We start from the raw sequence: 16,373 nt of genomic DNA on the forward strand, positions 1-16,373 counted from the left end.
GCACCTGCAGCCACCACCATCGGCTTGCAAAACACCAGCCTCCCGTCTTCACCTGCAGCCACCACCATCGGCTTTCAGCAGGCCAGCCTCCCTTCTCTACCTGCAGCCACCACCACCGGCTTGCTGAACACCAGCCTCCCCTCTCCACCTGCAGCCACCACCATGAGCTTTTTAAACACCAGCCTCCCACCTGCAGCCACCATCCTCAGCTTGCAAAACACCAGCCTCCCGTCTCCACTTGCAGGAACCACCATTGGCTTTTAAAACATCTGGAAGAAGATCTAACATTGCCTGCAGGAACCACCATCATCTTCTTTCGACACACTGAGTGCATGCAGTTTCCAGCCCGGACCGTTAGAGTCTCCATCCACTGGGACAGCGCCTGAGATCACCATCGAAGCCACTTCACTAAGTTTTACATTTTGTTTAACTTTTTTATACAATTCACCATTTTTCTTTAATGTTTTCTTGTTTTCATCTTATGGGTAACTAGTGCTGAAACACGATAAGTGAGTTTTTTTCTGTTCTATTTATATTTTCCCTCTGCAGTGTCCACCATCCACCTCCGATCTCCACCTGCAGCCACCACCATCGGCTTACAAAAATCCAGCCTCCGGTCTCCACCTGCAGGCACCACCATCGGCTTGCAAAAACCAACCTCCCCCTCTCCACCTGCAACCACTTTCGGCTTGCAAAACACCAGCCTCCCCTCTCCACCTGCAGCCACCACCATCGGCTTGCAAAAACCAACCTCCCCTCTCACCTGCAGCCACCACCATCGGCTTGCAAAAGGCCAGCCTCGCGTCTCCACCTGCAGCCACCACCATCGGCTTGCAAAACACCAGCCTCCTCTCTCAACTGCAGCCACCACCACCGGCTTCCAAAGGACCAGCCTCCCGTGTCGACCTGCACCCACCACCATCTGCTTGCAAAACACCAGCCTTTCGTCTCCACCTGCAGCCACCACCATGGACTTGCAGGAGGCCAGCCTCCCGTCTCCCCCTGCAGCCACCACCACCGGCTTGCAAAAGCCCAGCCTCCCGTCTCCACCTGCAGCCACCACCATCAGCTTGCAAAACACCAGCCTCCCTTCTCCACCTGCAGCCACCACCCTAAGCTTGTTGAACACCAGCCTCCTACCTGCAGCCACCACCAAGTTTTACATTTAGTTTAACTTTTTTATACAATTCACCATTTTTCTTTAATGTTTTCTTGTTTTCATCTTATGTGTAACTAGTGCTGAAACACGATAAGTGAGTTTTTTTCTGTTCTATTTATATTTTCCCTCTGCAGTGTCCACCATCCACCTCCGATCTCCACCTGCAGCCACCACCATCGGCTTGCAAAAATCCAGCCTCCGGTCTCCACCTGCAGGCACCACCATCGGCTTGCAAAAACCAACCTCCCCTCTCCACCTGCAGCCACTTTCGGCTTGCAAAACACCAGCCTCCCCTCTCCACCTGCAGCCACCACCATCAGCTTGCAAAAACCAACCTACCCTCTCTACCTGCAGCCACCAACATTTGGCTTGCAGAAGGCCAGCCTCTCGTCTCCACCTGCAGCCACCACCGTCTGCTTGCAAAACACCAGTCTCCCCTCTCCACCTGCAGCCACCACGATCGGCTTGCTGAACACCAGCCTCCCCTCTCCACCTGTAGCCACCACCATCGTCTTGCAAAACACCAGCCTTCCCTCTCCACCTGCAGCCACCACGATCGGCTTGCTGAACACCAGCCTCCCACCTGCAGCCACCACCATCGGCTTGCAAAACACCAGCCTCTCGTCTCCACGTACACCCACCACCGTCGGCTTGCAGAAGGCCAGCCTCCCCTCTCCACCTGCAGCCACCACCACCGGCTTGCAATTGGCCAGCCTCCCGTCTCCACCTGCAGCCACCACCATGGGCTTGCAGCTGGCCAGCCTCCCGTCTCCACCTGCAGCCACCACCACCGGCATGCAAAAGGCCAGCCTCCCCTCTCCACCTTCAGCCACCACCATAAGCTTGTTGAACACCAGCCTCCCACCTGCAGCCACCACCATCGGCTAGCAACAGGCCTGCCTCCCGTCTCCACCTGCAGCCACCACCATCGGCTTGCAAAACACCATCCTCCCGGCTCCACCTGCAGCCACCACCACCGGCTTGCAAAAGGCCAGCCTCCCGTCTCCACCTGCAGTCACCACCACCGGCTTGCAAAAGCCCAGCCTCCCGTCTCCACCTGCAGCCACCACCAACTGCTTGCAAAACACCAGCCTCCCCTCTCCACCTACAGCCACCACCATAAGCTTGTTGAACACCAGCCTCCCACCTGCAGCCACCATCCTCAGCTTACAAAAGGCCAGCCTCCCCTCTCCACCTGCAGCCACTTTCGGCTTGCAAAACACCAGCCTCCCCTCTCCACCTGCAGCCACCACCATCGGCTTGCAAAAACCAACCTCCCCTCTCCACCTGCAGCCACCAACATCGGCTTGCAGAAGGCCAGCCTCTCGTCTCCACCTGCAGCCACCACCGTCGGCTTGCAACACACCAGCCTCCCCTCTCCAGCTGCAGCCACCACGATCGGCTTGCTGAACACCAGCCTCCCCTCTCCACCTGCAGCCACCACCATCGTCTTGCAAAACACCAGCCTCCCCTCTCCACCTGCAGCCACCACGATCGGCTTGCTGAACATCAGCCTCCCACCTGCAGCCACCACCATCGTCTTGCAAAACACCAGCCTCCCCTCTCCACCTGCAGCCACCACCATCGGCTTGCAAAACACCAGTCTCTCGTCTCCACGTGCAGCCACCACCGTCGGCTTGCAGAAGGCCAGCCTCCCGTCTCCACCTGCAGCCACCACCACCGGCTTGCAATTGGCCAGCCTCCCGTCTCCACCTGCAGCCACCACCATGGGCTTGCAGCTGGCCAGCCTCCCGTCTCCACCTGCAGCCACCACCACCGGCATGCAAAAGGCCAGCCTCCCCTCTCCACCTTCAGCCACCACCATAAGCTTGTTGAACACCAGCCACCCACCTGCAGCCACCACCATCGGCTTGCAAAACGCCAGCCTCCCATCTCCACCTGCAGCCACCACCATCGGCTTACAATACACCAGCCTCTCGTCTCCACCTGCAGCCACCACCACCGGCTTGCAGAAGGCCAGCCTCCCCTCTCCACCTGCAGCCACCACCACCGGCTTGCAATTGGCCAGCCTCCCGTCTCCACCTGCAGCCACCACCATGGGCTTGCAGCAGGCCAGCCTCCCGTCCCCACATGCAGCCACCGCCACCGGCTTGAAATAGGCCAGCCTCCCCTCTCCACCTGCAGCCACCACCATCGGCTTGCAGCTGGCCAGCCTCCCGTCTCCACCTGCAGCCACCACCATCGGCTTGCAAAACACCATCCTCCCGGCTCCACCTGCAGCCACCACCATCGGCTTGCAATAGGCCAGCCTCCCGTCTCCACCTGCAGCCACCACCATGGGCTTGCAAAAATCCAACCTCCCCTCTCCACCTGCAGCCACCACCATGGGCTTGCAGAAGGCCAGCCTACCGTCTCCACCTGCAGCCACCACCATGGGCTTGCAAAACACCAGCCTCCCGTCTCCACCTGCAGCCACCACCATCGGCTTGCAAAAACCAACCTCCCGTCTCCACCTGCAGCCACCAACATCGGCTTGCAGCAGGGCAGCCTCCCCTCTCCACCTGCAGCCACTTTCGGCTTGAAGGACACCAGCCTCCCCTCTCCACCTGCAGCCACCACCATCGGCTTGCATAAAACCAACCTCCCCTCTCCACCTGCAGCCACCAACATCGGCTTGCAGAAGGCCAGCCTCTCGTCTCCACCTGCAGCCACCACCGTCGGCTTGCAAAACACCAGCCTCCCCTCTCCACCTGCAGCCACCACGATCGGCTTGCTGAACACCAGCCTCCCCTCTCCACCTGCAGCCACCACCATCGGCTTGCAAAACACCAGCCTCCCCTCTCCACCTGCAGCCACCACCATCGGCTTGCTGAACACCAGCCTCCCACCTGCAGCCACCACCATAGGCTTGCAAAACACCAGCCTCCCCTCTCCACCTGCAGCCACCACCATCGGCTTGCAATACACCAACCTCTCGTCTCCACCTGCAGCCACCACCATCGGCTTGCAGATGGTCAGCCTCCCCTGTCCACCTGCAGCCATTACCACCGGCTTGCAATTGGCCAGCCTCCCGTCTCCACCTGCAGCCACCACCATGGGCTTGCAGCTGGCCAGCCTCCCGTCTCCACCTGCAGCCACCACCACCGGCATGCAAAAGGCCAGCCTCCCCTCTCCACCTTCAGCCACCACCATAAGCTTGTTGAACACCAGCCTCCCACCTGCAGCCACCACCATCGGCTAGCAACAGGCCTGCCTCCCGTCTCCACCTGCAGCCACCACCATCGGCTTGCAAAACACCAGGCTCTCATCTCCACCTGCAGCCACCACCATCTGCTGGCTAAAATCCAGCCTCCCCTCTCCACCTGCAGCCACCACCATCGGCTTGCTGAACACCAGCCTCCCCTCTCCACCTGCAGCCACCACCATCGGCTTGCACAACACCAGCCTCCCTTCTCCACCTGCAGCCACCACCACCGGCTTGCAAAAGGCCAGCCTCCCGTGTCCACCTGCACCCACCACCATTGGCTTGCAAAACATCAGCCTTTTGTATCCACCTGCAGCCACCACCATGGGCTTGCAAAAGGCCAGCCTCCCCTCTCCACCTACAGCCACCACCATCAGCTTTTTAAACACCAGCCTCCCACCTGCAGCCACCACCATCGGCTTGCTGAACACCAGCCTCCCCTCTCCACCTGCAGCCACTACCATCGGCTTGCAAAAGGCCAGCCTCCCCTCTCCACCTGCAGCCACCACCATCAGCTTCTTAAACACCAGCCTCCCACCTGCAGCCACCACCATCGGCTTGCTGAACACCAGCCTCCCCTCTCCACCTGCAGCCACTACCATCGGCTTGATGACCACCATCACCCTGTCTCCACTTGCAGGAACCACCATTGGCTTTTACAACATCTGGAAGAAGATATAACATCGCCTGCAGGAACCATCATCATCTTCTTTCGACACACTGAGTGCATCCAGTTTCCAGCTCGGACCGTTAGAGTCTCTATCCACTAAGAACAGCGCCTGACATCACCATCGAAGCCACTTCACTAAGTTTTACATTTAGTTTAACTTTTTTATACAATTCACCATTTTTCTTTAATGTTTTCTTGTTTTCATCTTGTGTATAACTAGTTCTGAAACACGATAAGTGAGTTTTTTTCTTTTCTATTTTTATTATCCCTCTGCAGTGTCCACCATCCACCTCCGATCTCCACCTGCAGCCACCACCATCTGCTGGCTAAAATCCAGCCTCCGGTCTCCACCTGCAGGCACCACCATCGGCTTGCAAAAACCAGCCTCCCGTCTCCACCTGCAGCCACCACCATCGGCTTGCAAAAACCAGCCTCCCCTCTCCACCTGCAGCCACCACCATCAGCTTTTTAAACACCAGCCTCCCACCTGCAGCCACCACCATCGGCTTGCAAAACACCAGCCTCCCGTCTTCACCTGCAGCCACCACCACCGGCTTTCAACAGGCCAGCCTCCCTTCTCCACCTGCAGGCACCACCACCGGCTTGCTGAACACCAGCCTCCCCTCTCCACCTGCAGCCACCACCATCGGCTTGCTGAACACCAGCCTCCCCTCTCCACCTGCAGCCACTACCATCGGCTTGATGACCACCATCACCCTGTCTCCACTTGCAGGAACCACCATTGGCTTTTACAACATCTGGAAGAAGATATAGCATCGCCTGCAGGAGCCATCATCATCTTCTTTCGACACACTGAGTGCATCCAGTTTCCAGCTCGGACCGTTAGAGTCTCCATCCACTAAGAACAGCGCCTGAGATCACCATCGAAGCCACTTCACTAAGTTTTACATTTAGTTTAACTTTTTTATACAATTCACCATTTTTCTTTAATGTTTTCTTCTTTTCATCTTGTGTGTAACTAGTTCTGAAACACGATAAGTGAGTTTTTTTCTTTTCTATTTTTATTATCCCTCTGCAGTGTCCACCATCCACCTCCGATCTCCACCTGCAGCCACCACCATCTGCTGGCTAAAATCCAGCCTCCGGTCTCCACGTGCAGGCACCACCATCGGCTTGCAAAAACCAGCCTCCCGTCTCCACCTGCAGCCACCACCATCGGCTTGCAAAAACCAGCCTCCCCTCTCCACCTGCAGCCACCACCATGGGCTTGCAGCAGGCCAGCCTCCCGTCCCCACATGCAGCCACCACCACCGGCTTGCAATAGGCCAGCCTCCCCTCTCCACCTGCAGCCACCACCACCGGCTTGCAAAAGGCCAGCCTGCTGTCTCCACCTGGAGCCACCATCATCAGCTTTTTAAACACCAGCCTCCCACCTGCAGCCACCACCATCGGCTTGCAAAACACCAGCCTCCCGTCTTCACCTGCAGCCACCACCACCGGCTTTCAACAGGCCAGCCTCCCTTCTCTACCTGCAGGCACCACCACCGGCTTGCTGAACACCAGCCTCCCCTCTCCACCTGCAGCCACCACCATCGGCTTGCTGAACACCAGCCTCCCCTCTCCACCTGCAGCCACTACCATCGGCTTGATGACCACCATCACCCTCTCTCCACTTGCAGGAACCACCATTGGCTTTTACAACATCTGGAAGAAGATATAACATCGCCTGCAGGAACCATCATCATCTTCTTTCGACACACTGAGTGCATCCAGTTTCCAGCTCGGACCGTTAGAGTCTCCATCCACTAAGAACAGCGCCTGAGATCACCATCGAAGCCACTTCACTAAGTTTTACATTTAGTTTAACTTTTTTATACAATTCACCATTTTTCTTTAATGTTTTCTTGTTTTCATCTTGTGTGTAACTAGTTCTGAAACACGATAAGTTAGTTTTTTTCTTTTCTATTTTTATTATCCCTCTGCAGTGTCCACCATCCACCTCCGATCTCCACCTGCAGCCACCACCATCTGCTGGCTAAAATCCAGCCTCCGGTCTCCACCTGCAGGCACCACCATCGGCTTGCAAAAACCAGCCTCCCCTCTCCACCTGCAGCCACCACCATCGGCTTGCAAAAACCAGCCTCCCCTCTCCACCTGCAGCCACCAACATCGGCTTGCAGAAGGCCAGCCTCTCGTCTCCACCTGCAGACACCACCATCGGCTTGCAAAACACCAGCCTCCCCTCTCCACCTGCAGCCACCACAATCGGCTTGCTGAACACCAGCCACCCACCTGCAGCCACCACCATCGGCTTGCAAAACGCCAGCCTCCCCTCTCCACCTGCAGCCACCACCATCGGCTTACAAAAGGCCAGCCTGCTGTCTCCACCTGCAGACACCACCATCGGCTTGAAAACACCAGCCTCCCCCCTCCACCTACAGCCACCACCATCGGCTTGCAAAAGGCCAGCCTGCTGTCTCCACCTGCAGCCACCACCACCGGCTTGCAGAAGGCCAGCCTCCCCTCTCCACCTACAGCCACCACCATCGGCTTGCAATAGGACAGCCTCCCGTCTCCACCTGCAGCCACCACCATGGGCTTGCAGCAGGCCAGCCTACCGTCTCCACCTGCATCCACGACCATAAGCTTGTTGTACACCAACCTCTCACCTGCAGCCACCACCATCGGCTTGCAAAACACCAGCCTCCCCTCTCCACCTACAGCCACCACCATAAGCTTGTTGAACACCAGCCTCCCACCTGCAGCCACCATCCTCAGCTTACAAAAGGCCAGCCTCCCGTCTCCACCTGCAGCCACCACCATTGGCTTGCAAAAGGCCAGCCTCCCCTCTCCACCTGCAGCCACTTTCGGCTTGCAAAACACCAGCCTCCCCTCTCCACCTGCAGCCACCACCATCGGCTTGCAAAAACCAACCTCCCCTCTCCACCTGCAGCCACCAACATCGGCTTGCAGAAGGCCAGCCTCTCGTCTCCACCTGCAGCCACCACCGTCGGCTTGCAACACACCAGCCTCCCCTCTCCAGCTGCAGCCACCACGATCGGCTTGCTGAACACCAGCCTCCCCTCTCCACCTGCAGCCACCACCATCGTCTTGCAAAACACCAGCCTCCCCTCTCCACCTGCAGCCACCACGATCGGCTTGCTGAACATCAGCCTCCCACCTGCAGCCACCACCATCGTCTTGCAAAACACCAGCCTCCCCTCTCCACCTGCAGCCACCACCATCGGCTTGCAAAACACCAGTCTCTCGTCTCCACGTGCAGCCACCACCGTCGGCTTGCAGAAGGCCAGCCTCCCGTCTCCACCTGCAGCCACCACCACCGGCTTGCAGAAGGCCAGCCTCCCCTCTCCACCTACAGCCACCACCATCGGCTTGCAATAGGACAGCCTCCCGTCTCCACCTGCAGCCACCACCATGGGCTTGCAGCAGGCCAGCCTACCGTCTCCACCTGCATCCACGACCATAAGCTTGTTGTACACCAACCTCTCACCTGCAGCCACCACCATCGGCTTGCAAAACACCAGCCTCCCCTCTCCACCTACAGCCACCACCATAAGCTTGTTGAACACCAGCCTCCCACCTGCAGCCACCATCCTCAGCTTACAAAAGGCCAGCCTCCCGTCTCCACCTGCAGCCACCACCATTGGCTTGCAAAAGGCCAGCCTCCCCTCTCCACCTGCAGCCACTTTCGGCTTGCAAAACACCAGCCTCCCCTCTCCACCTGCAGCCACCACCATCGGCTTGCAAAAACCAACCTCCCCTCTCCACCTGCAGCCACCAACATCGGCTTGCAGAAGGCCAGCCTCTCGTCTCCACCTGCAGCCACCACCGTCGGCTTGCAACACACCAGCCTCCCCTCTCCAGCTGCAGCCACCACGATCGGCTTGCTGAACACCAGCCTCCCCTCTCCACCTGCAGCCACCACCATCGTCTTGCAAAACACCAGCCTCCCCTCTCCACCTGCAGCCACCACGATCGGCTTGCTGAACATCAGCCTCCCACCTGCAGCCACCACCATCGTCTTGCAAAACACCAGCCTCCCCTCTCCACCTGCAGCCACCACCATCGGCTTGCAAAACACCAGTCTCTCGTCTCCACGTGCAGCCACCACCGTCGGCTTGCAGAAGGCCAGCCTCCCGTCTCCACCTGCAGCCACCACCACCGGCTTGCAATTGGCCAGCCTCCCGTCTCCACCTGCAGCCACCACCATGGGCTTGCAGCTGGCCAGCCTCCTGTCTCCACCTGCAGCCACCACCACCGGCATGCAAAAGGCCAGCCTCCCCTCTCCACCTTCAGCTACCACCATAAGCTTGTTGAACACCAGCCACCCACCTGCAGCCACCACCATCGGCTTGCAAAACGCCAGCCTCCCATCTCCACCTGCAGCCACCACCATCGGCTTACAATACACCAGCCTCTCGTCTCCACCTGCAGCCACCACCACCGGCTTGCAGAAGGCCAGCCTCCCCTCTCCACCTGCAGCCACCACCACCGGCTTGCAATTGGCCAGCCTCCCGTCTCCACCTGCAGCCACCACCATGGGCTTGCAGCAGGCCAGCCTCCCGTCCCCACATGCAGCCACCGCCACCGGCTTGAAATAGGCCAGCCTCCCCTCTCCACCTGCAGCCACCACCACCGGCTTGCAAAAGGCCAGCCTGCTGTCTCCACCTGCAGCCACTACCATCGGCTTGCAAAACACCAGCCTCCCCTCTCCACCTACAGCCACCACCATCGGCTTGCAATAGGCCAGCCTCCCGTCTCCACCTGCAGCCACCACCATCGGCTTGCAAAAATCCAACCTCCCCTCTCCACCTGCAGCCACCACCATGGGCTTGCAGAAGGCCAGCCTACCGTCTCCACCTGCAGCCACCACCATGGGCTTGCAAAACACCAGCCTCCCGTCTCCACCTGCAGCCACCACCATCGGCTTGCAAAAACCAACCTCCCGTCTCCACCTGCAGCCACCAACATCGGCTTGCAGCAGGGCAGCCTCCCCTCTCCACCTGCAGCCACTTTCGGCTTGAAAGACACCAGCCTCCCCTCTCCACCTGCAGCCACCACCATCGGCTTGCAAAAACCAACCTCCCCTCTCCACCTGCAGCCACCAACATCGGCTTGCAGAAGGCCAGCCTCTCGTCTCCACCTGCAGCCACCACCGTCGTCTTGCAAAACACCAGCCTCCCCTCTCCACCTGCAGCCACCACGATCGGCTTGCTGAACACCAGCCTCCCCTCTCCACCTGGAGCCACCACCGTCGTCTTGCAAAACACCAGCCTCCCCTCTCCACCTGCAGCCACCACCATCGGCTTGCTGAACACCAGCCTCCCACCTGCAGCCACCACCATCGTCTTGCAAAACACCAGCCTCCCCTCTCCACCTGCAGCCACCACCATCGGCTTGCAATACACCAACCTCTCGTCTCCACCTGCAGCCACCACCATCGGCTTGCAGAAGGTCAGCCTCCCCTGTCCACCTGCAGCCACCACCACCGGCTTGCAATTGGCCAGCCTCCCGTCTCCACCTGCAGCCACCACCATGGGCTTGCAGCTGGCCAGCCTCCCGTCTCCACCTGCAGCCACCACCACCGGCATGCAAAAGGCCAGCCTCCCCTCTCCACCTTCAGCCACCACCATAAGCTTGTTGAACACCAGCCTCCCACCTGCAGCCACCACCATCGGCTAGCAACAGGCCTGCCTCCCGTCTCCACCTGCAGCCACCACCATCGGCTTGCAAAACACCAGGCTCTCATCTCCACCTGCAGCCACCACCATCTGCTGGCTAAAATCCAGCCTCCCCTCTCCACCTGCAGCCACCACCATCGGCTTGCTGAACACCAGCCTCCCCTCTCCACCTGCAGCCACCACCATCGGCTTGCACAACACCAGCCTCCCTTCTCCACCTGCAGCCACCACCACCGGCTTGCAAAAGGCCAGCCTCCCGTGTCCACCTGCACCCACCACCATTGGCTTGCAAAACATCAGCCTTTTGTATCCACCTGCAGCCACCACCATGGGCTTGCAAAAGGCCAGCCTCCCCTCTCCACCTGCAGCCACCACCATCAGCTTTTTAAACACCAGCCTCCCACCTGCAGCCACCACCATCGGCTTGCTGAACACCAGCCTCCCCTCTCCACCTGCAGCCACTACCATCGGCTTGCAAAAGGCCAGCCTCCCCTCTCCACCTGCAGCCACCACCATCAGCTTTTTAAACACCAGCCTCCCACCTGCAGCCACCACCATCGGCTTGCTGAACACCAGCCTCCCCTCTCCACCTGCAGCCACTACCATCGGCTTGATGACCACCATCACCCTGTCTCCACTTGCAGGAACCACCATTGGCTTTTACAACATCTGGAAGAAGATATAACATCGCCTGCAGGAACCATCATCATCTTCTTTCGACACACTGAGTGCATCCAGTTTCCAGCTCGGACCGTTAGAGTCTCTATCCACTAAGAACAGCGCCTGACATCACCATCGAAGCCACTTCACTAAGTTTTACATTTAGTTTAACTTTTTTATACAATTCACCATTTTTCTTTAATGTTTTCTTGTTTTCATCTTGTGTATAACTAGTTCTGAAACACGATAAGTGAGTTTTTTTCTTTTCTATTTTTATTATCCCTCTGCAGTGTCCACCATCCACCTCCGATCTCCACCTGCAGCCACCACCATCTGCTGGCTAAAATCCAGCCTCCGGTCTCCACCTGCAGGCACCACCATCGGCTTGCAAAAACCAGCCTCCCGTCTCCACCTGCAGCCACCACCATCGGCTTGCAAAAACCAGCCTCCCCTCTCCACCTGCAGCCACCACCATCAGCTTTTTAAACACCAGCCTCCCACCTGCAGCCACCACCATCGGCTTGCAAAACACCAGCCTCCCGTCTTCACCTGCAGCCACCACCACCGGCTTTCAACAGGCCAGCCTACCTTCTCCACCTGCAGGCACCACCACCGGCTTGCTGAACACCAGCCTCCCCTCTCCACCTGCAGCCACCACCATCGGCTTGCTGAACACCAGCCTCCCCTCTCCACCTGCAGCCACTACCATCGGCTTGATGACCACCATCACCCTGTCTCCACTTGCAGGAACCACCATTGGCTTTTACAACATCTGGAAGAAGATATAGCATCGCCTGCAGGAGCCATCATCATCTTCTTTCGACACACTGAGTGCATCCAGTTTCCAGCTCGGACCGTTAGAGTCTCCATCCACTAAGAACAGCGCCTGAGATCACCATCGAAGCCACTTCACTAAGTTTTACATTTAGTTTAACTTTTTTATACAATTCACCATTTTTCTTTAATGTTTTCTTCTTTTCATCTTGTGTGTAACTAGTTCTGAAACACGATAAGTGAGTTTTTTTCTTTTCTATTTTTATTATCCCTCTGCAGTGTCCACCATCCACCTCCGATCTCCACCTGCAGCCACCACCATCTGCTGGCTAAAATCCAGCCTCCGGTCTCCACGTGCAGGCACCACCATCGGCTTGCAAAAACCAGCCTCCCGTCTCCACCTGCAGCCACCACCATCGGCTTGCAAAAACCAGCCTCCCCTCTCCACCTGCAGCCACCACCATGGGCTTGCAGCAGGCCAGCCACCCGTCCCCACATGCAGCCACCACCACCGGCTTGCAATAGGCCAGCCTCCCCTCTCCACCTGCAGCCACCACCACCGGCTTGCAAAAGGCCAGCCTGCTGTCTCCACCTGGAGCCACCATCATCAGCTTTTTAAACACCAGCCTCCCACCTGCAGCCACCACCATCGGCTTGCAAAACACCAGCCTCCCGTCTTCACCTGCAGCCACCACCACCGGCTTTCAACAGGCCAGCCTCCCTTCTCTACCTGCAGGCACCACCACCGGCTTGCTGAACACCAGCCTCCCCTCTCCACCTGCAGCCACCACCATCGGCTTGCTGAACACCAGCCTCCCCTCTCCACCTGCAGCCACTACCATCGGCTTGATGACCACCATCACCCTCTCTCCACTTGCAGGAACCACCATTGGCTTTTACAACATCTGGAAGAAGATATAACATCGCCTGCAGGAACCATCATCATCTTCTTTCGACACACTGAGTGCATCCAGTTTCCAGCTCGGACCGTTAGAGTCTCCATCCACTAAGAACAGCGCCTGAGATCACCATCGAAGCCACTTCACTAAGTTTTACATTTAGTTTAACTTTTTTATACAATTCACCATTTTTCTTTAATGTTTTCTTGTTTTCATCTTTTGTGTAACTAGTTCTGAAACACGATAAGTTAGTTTTTTTCTTTTCTATTTTTATTATCCCTCTGCAGTGTCCACCATCCACCTCCGATCTCCACCTGCAGCCACCACCATCTGCTGGCTAAAATCCAGCCTCCGGTCTCCACCTGCAGGCACCACCATCGGCTTGCAAAAACCAGCCTCCCCTCTCCACCTGCAGCCACCACCATCGGCTTGCAAAAACCAGCCTCCCCTCTCCACCTGCAGCCACCAACATCGGCTTGCAGAAGGCCAGCCTCTCGTCTCCACCTGCAGACACCACCATCGGCTTGCAAAACACCAGCCTCCCCTCTCCACCTGCAGCCACCACAATCGGCTTGCTGAACACCAGCCACCCACCTGCAGCCACCACCATCGGCTTGCAAAACGCCAGCCTCCCCTCTCCACCTGCAGCCACCACCATCGGCTTACAAAAGGCCAGCCTGCTGTCTCCACCTGCAGCCACCACCATCGGCTTGAAAACACCAGCCTCCCCCCTCCACCTACAGCCACCACCATCAGCTTGCAAAAGGCCAGCCTGCTGTCTCCACCTGCAGCCACCACCATCGGCTTGAAAACACCAGCCTCCCCCCTCCACCTACAGCCACCACCATCGGCTTGCAATAGGACAGCCTCCCGTCTCCACCTGCAGCCACCACCATGGGCTTGCAGCAGGCCAGCCTACCGTCTCCACCTGCATCCACGACCATAAGCTTGTTGTACACCAACCTCTCACCTGCAGCCACCACCATCGGCTTGAAAAACACCAGCCTCCCGTCTCCACCTGCAGCCACCACCACTGGCTTGCAGCAGGCCAGCCTCCCCTCTCCACCTGCAGCCACCACCACCGGCTTGTAAATGCCCAGCCTCCCGTCTCCACCTGCAGCCACCACCATCGGCTTGCAAAACACCAGCCTCCCCTCTCCACCTACAGCCACCACCATAAGCTTGTTGAACAACAGCCTCCCACCTGCAGCCACCACGATCGGCTTGCAAAACGCCTGCCTCCCGTCTCCACCTGCAGCCACCACCATCGGCTTGCAAAAGACCAGCTTCCCCTCTCCACCTGCAGCTACCACCATCTGCTTTTTAAACACGAGCCTCCCACCTGCAGCCACCTCCATCGGCTTGCAAAACACCTGCCTCCCGTCTCCACCTGCAGCCACCACCATCGGCTTACAAAAGACCAGCTTCCCCTCTCCACCTGCAGCTACCACCATCTGCTTTTTAAACACGAGCCTCCCACCTGCAGCCACCTCCATCGGCTTGCAAAACACCAGCCTCCCTTCTCCACCTGCAGCCACCACCATCGGCTTGCAGAAGGCCAGCCTCCCCTCTCCACCTACAGCCACCACCATCGGCTTATGGAACACCAGTCTCCCGTCTACACCTGCAGCCACCACCATCGGCTTGCTGAACACCAGCCTCCTTCCTGCGGCCACTATCATCGGCTTGATGACCACCATCATCCCGTCTCCACTTGCAGGAACCACCATTGGCTTTTAAAACATCTGGAAGAAGATCTAACATCGCCTGCAGGAACCACCATCATCTTCTTTCGACACACTGAGTGCATCCAGTTTCCAGCTCGGACCGTTAGAGTCTCCATCCACTAAGAATAGCGCCTGAGATCACCATCGAAGCCACTTCACTAAGTTTTACATTTAGTTTAACTTTTTAATAAATTCACCATTTTTCTTTAATGTTTTCTTCTTTTCATCTTATGTGTAACTAGTTCTGAAACATGATAAGTTAGTTTTTTTCTTTTCTATTTATATTATCCCTCTGCAGTGTCCACCATCCACTTTCGATCTCCACCTGCAGCCACCACCATCGGCTTGCTAAAATCCAGCCTCCGGGCTCCACATGCAGGCACCACCATCGGCTTGCAAAAACCAGCCTCCCTTCTCCACCTGCAGCCTCCACCATCGGCTTGCAAAACACCAGCCTCCCCTCTCCACCTACAGCCACCACCATAAGCTTGTTGAACACCAGCCTCCCACCTGCAGCCACCACGATCGGCTTACTGAACACCAGCCTCCCACGTGCAGCCACCACCATCGCCTTGCAGACGGCCAGCCTCCCCTCTCCACCACAGCCACCAGCATCGGCTTGCAAAAGACCAGCCTCCCCTCTCCACCTGCAGCCACCAACACCTGCTTGCAAAAGGCCAGCCTCCCTTCTCCACCTGCAGCCACCACCATCAGCTTGCAAAAGGCCAGCCTCCCCTCTCCACCTGCATCCACCACCACCGGCTTGCAACAGGCCAGCCTCCCGTCTCCACCTGCAGCCACCACCATCGGCTTGGAAAAGGCCAGCCTCCCCTCCCCAGCTGCAGCCACCACCATCGGCTTGCAGAAGGCCAGCCTCTTGTCTCCACCTGCAGCCACCACCATCTGCTTGCAAAACACCAGCCTCCCCTCTCCACCTGCAGCAACCACCATAAGCTTGTTGAACACCAACCTCCCACCTGCAGCCACCACCATCGGCTTGCAACAGGCCATCCTCCCCTCTCCACCTGCAGCCACCACCACCGGCTTGCAACAGGCCAGCCTCCCCTCCCCACCTGCATCCACCACCACCGGCTTGCAACAGGCCAGCCTCTTGTCTCCACCTGCAGCCACCACCATCTGCTTGCAAAACACCAGCCTCCCCTCTCCACCTGCAGCCACCACCATCGGCTTACTGAACACCAGCCTCCCCTCTCCACCTACAGCCACCACCATCGGCTTGCAAAAGGTCAGCTTCCCCTCTCCACCTGCAGCCTCCACCATCGGCTTGCAAAACACCAGCCTCCCCTCTCCACCTGCAGCCACCACAATCGGCTTGCTGAACACCAGCCACCCACCTGCAGCCACCACCATCGGCTTACTGAACACCAGCCTCCCCTCTCCACCTACAGCCACCACCATCGGCTTGCAGCAGGCCAGCCTCCCCTCTCCACCTGCAGCCACCACCACCGGCTTGTAAATGCCCAGCCTCCCCTCTCCACCTGCAGCCACCACCATCGGCTTGCAAAACACCAGCCTCCCCTCTCCACCTACAGCCACCACCATAAGCTTGTTGAACAACAGCCTCCCACCTGCAGCCACCACGATCGGCTTGCAAA

General features: G+C 58.0%; 1 protein-coding gene across 1 annotated transcript; it reads left to right on the forward strand.

Annotated features, from left to right (window-relative positions):
* The first annotated feature begins 6,827 nt into the window (after window positions 1-6,827).
* On the forward strand, window positions 6,828-13,052 carry LOC121628046 (mucin-2-like). The gene is made up of 3 exons (XM_041966946.1): window positions 6,828-6,851; window positions 12,411-12,491; window positions 12,868-13,052. Coding segments are annotated over exons 1-3 (267 nt in total). The 5' UTR covers window positions 6,828-6,850.
* Window positions 13,053-16,373: the final 3,321 nt, after the last annotated feature.

This window comes from Melanotaenia boesemani, chromosome 17, assembly GCF_017639745.1.
Source record: "Melanotaenia boesemani isolate fMelBoe1 chromosome 17, fMelBoe1.pri, whole genome shotgun sequence".
Lineage (NCBI taxonomy): Eukaryota > Metazoa > Chordata > Actinopteri > Atheriniformes > Melanotaeniidae > Melanotaenia > Melanotaenia boesemani.

Bases quoted from the DNA above. Each gene is read 5' to 3' on its own strand.
- LOC121628046 (XM_041966946.1), top strand. The intron at 12,492-12,867 runs GCACCACCATCG...CTCTACCTGCAG, and splicing joins CCTCCGGTCTCCACGTGCAG to GCACCACCACCGGCTTGCTG.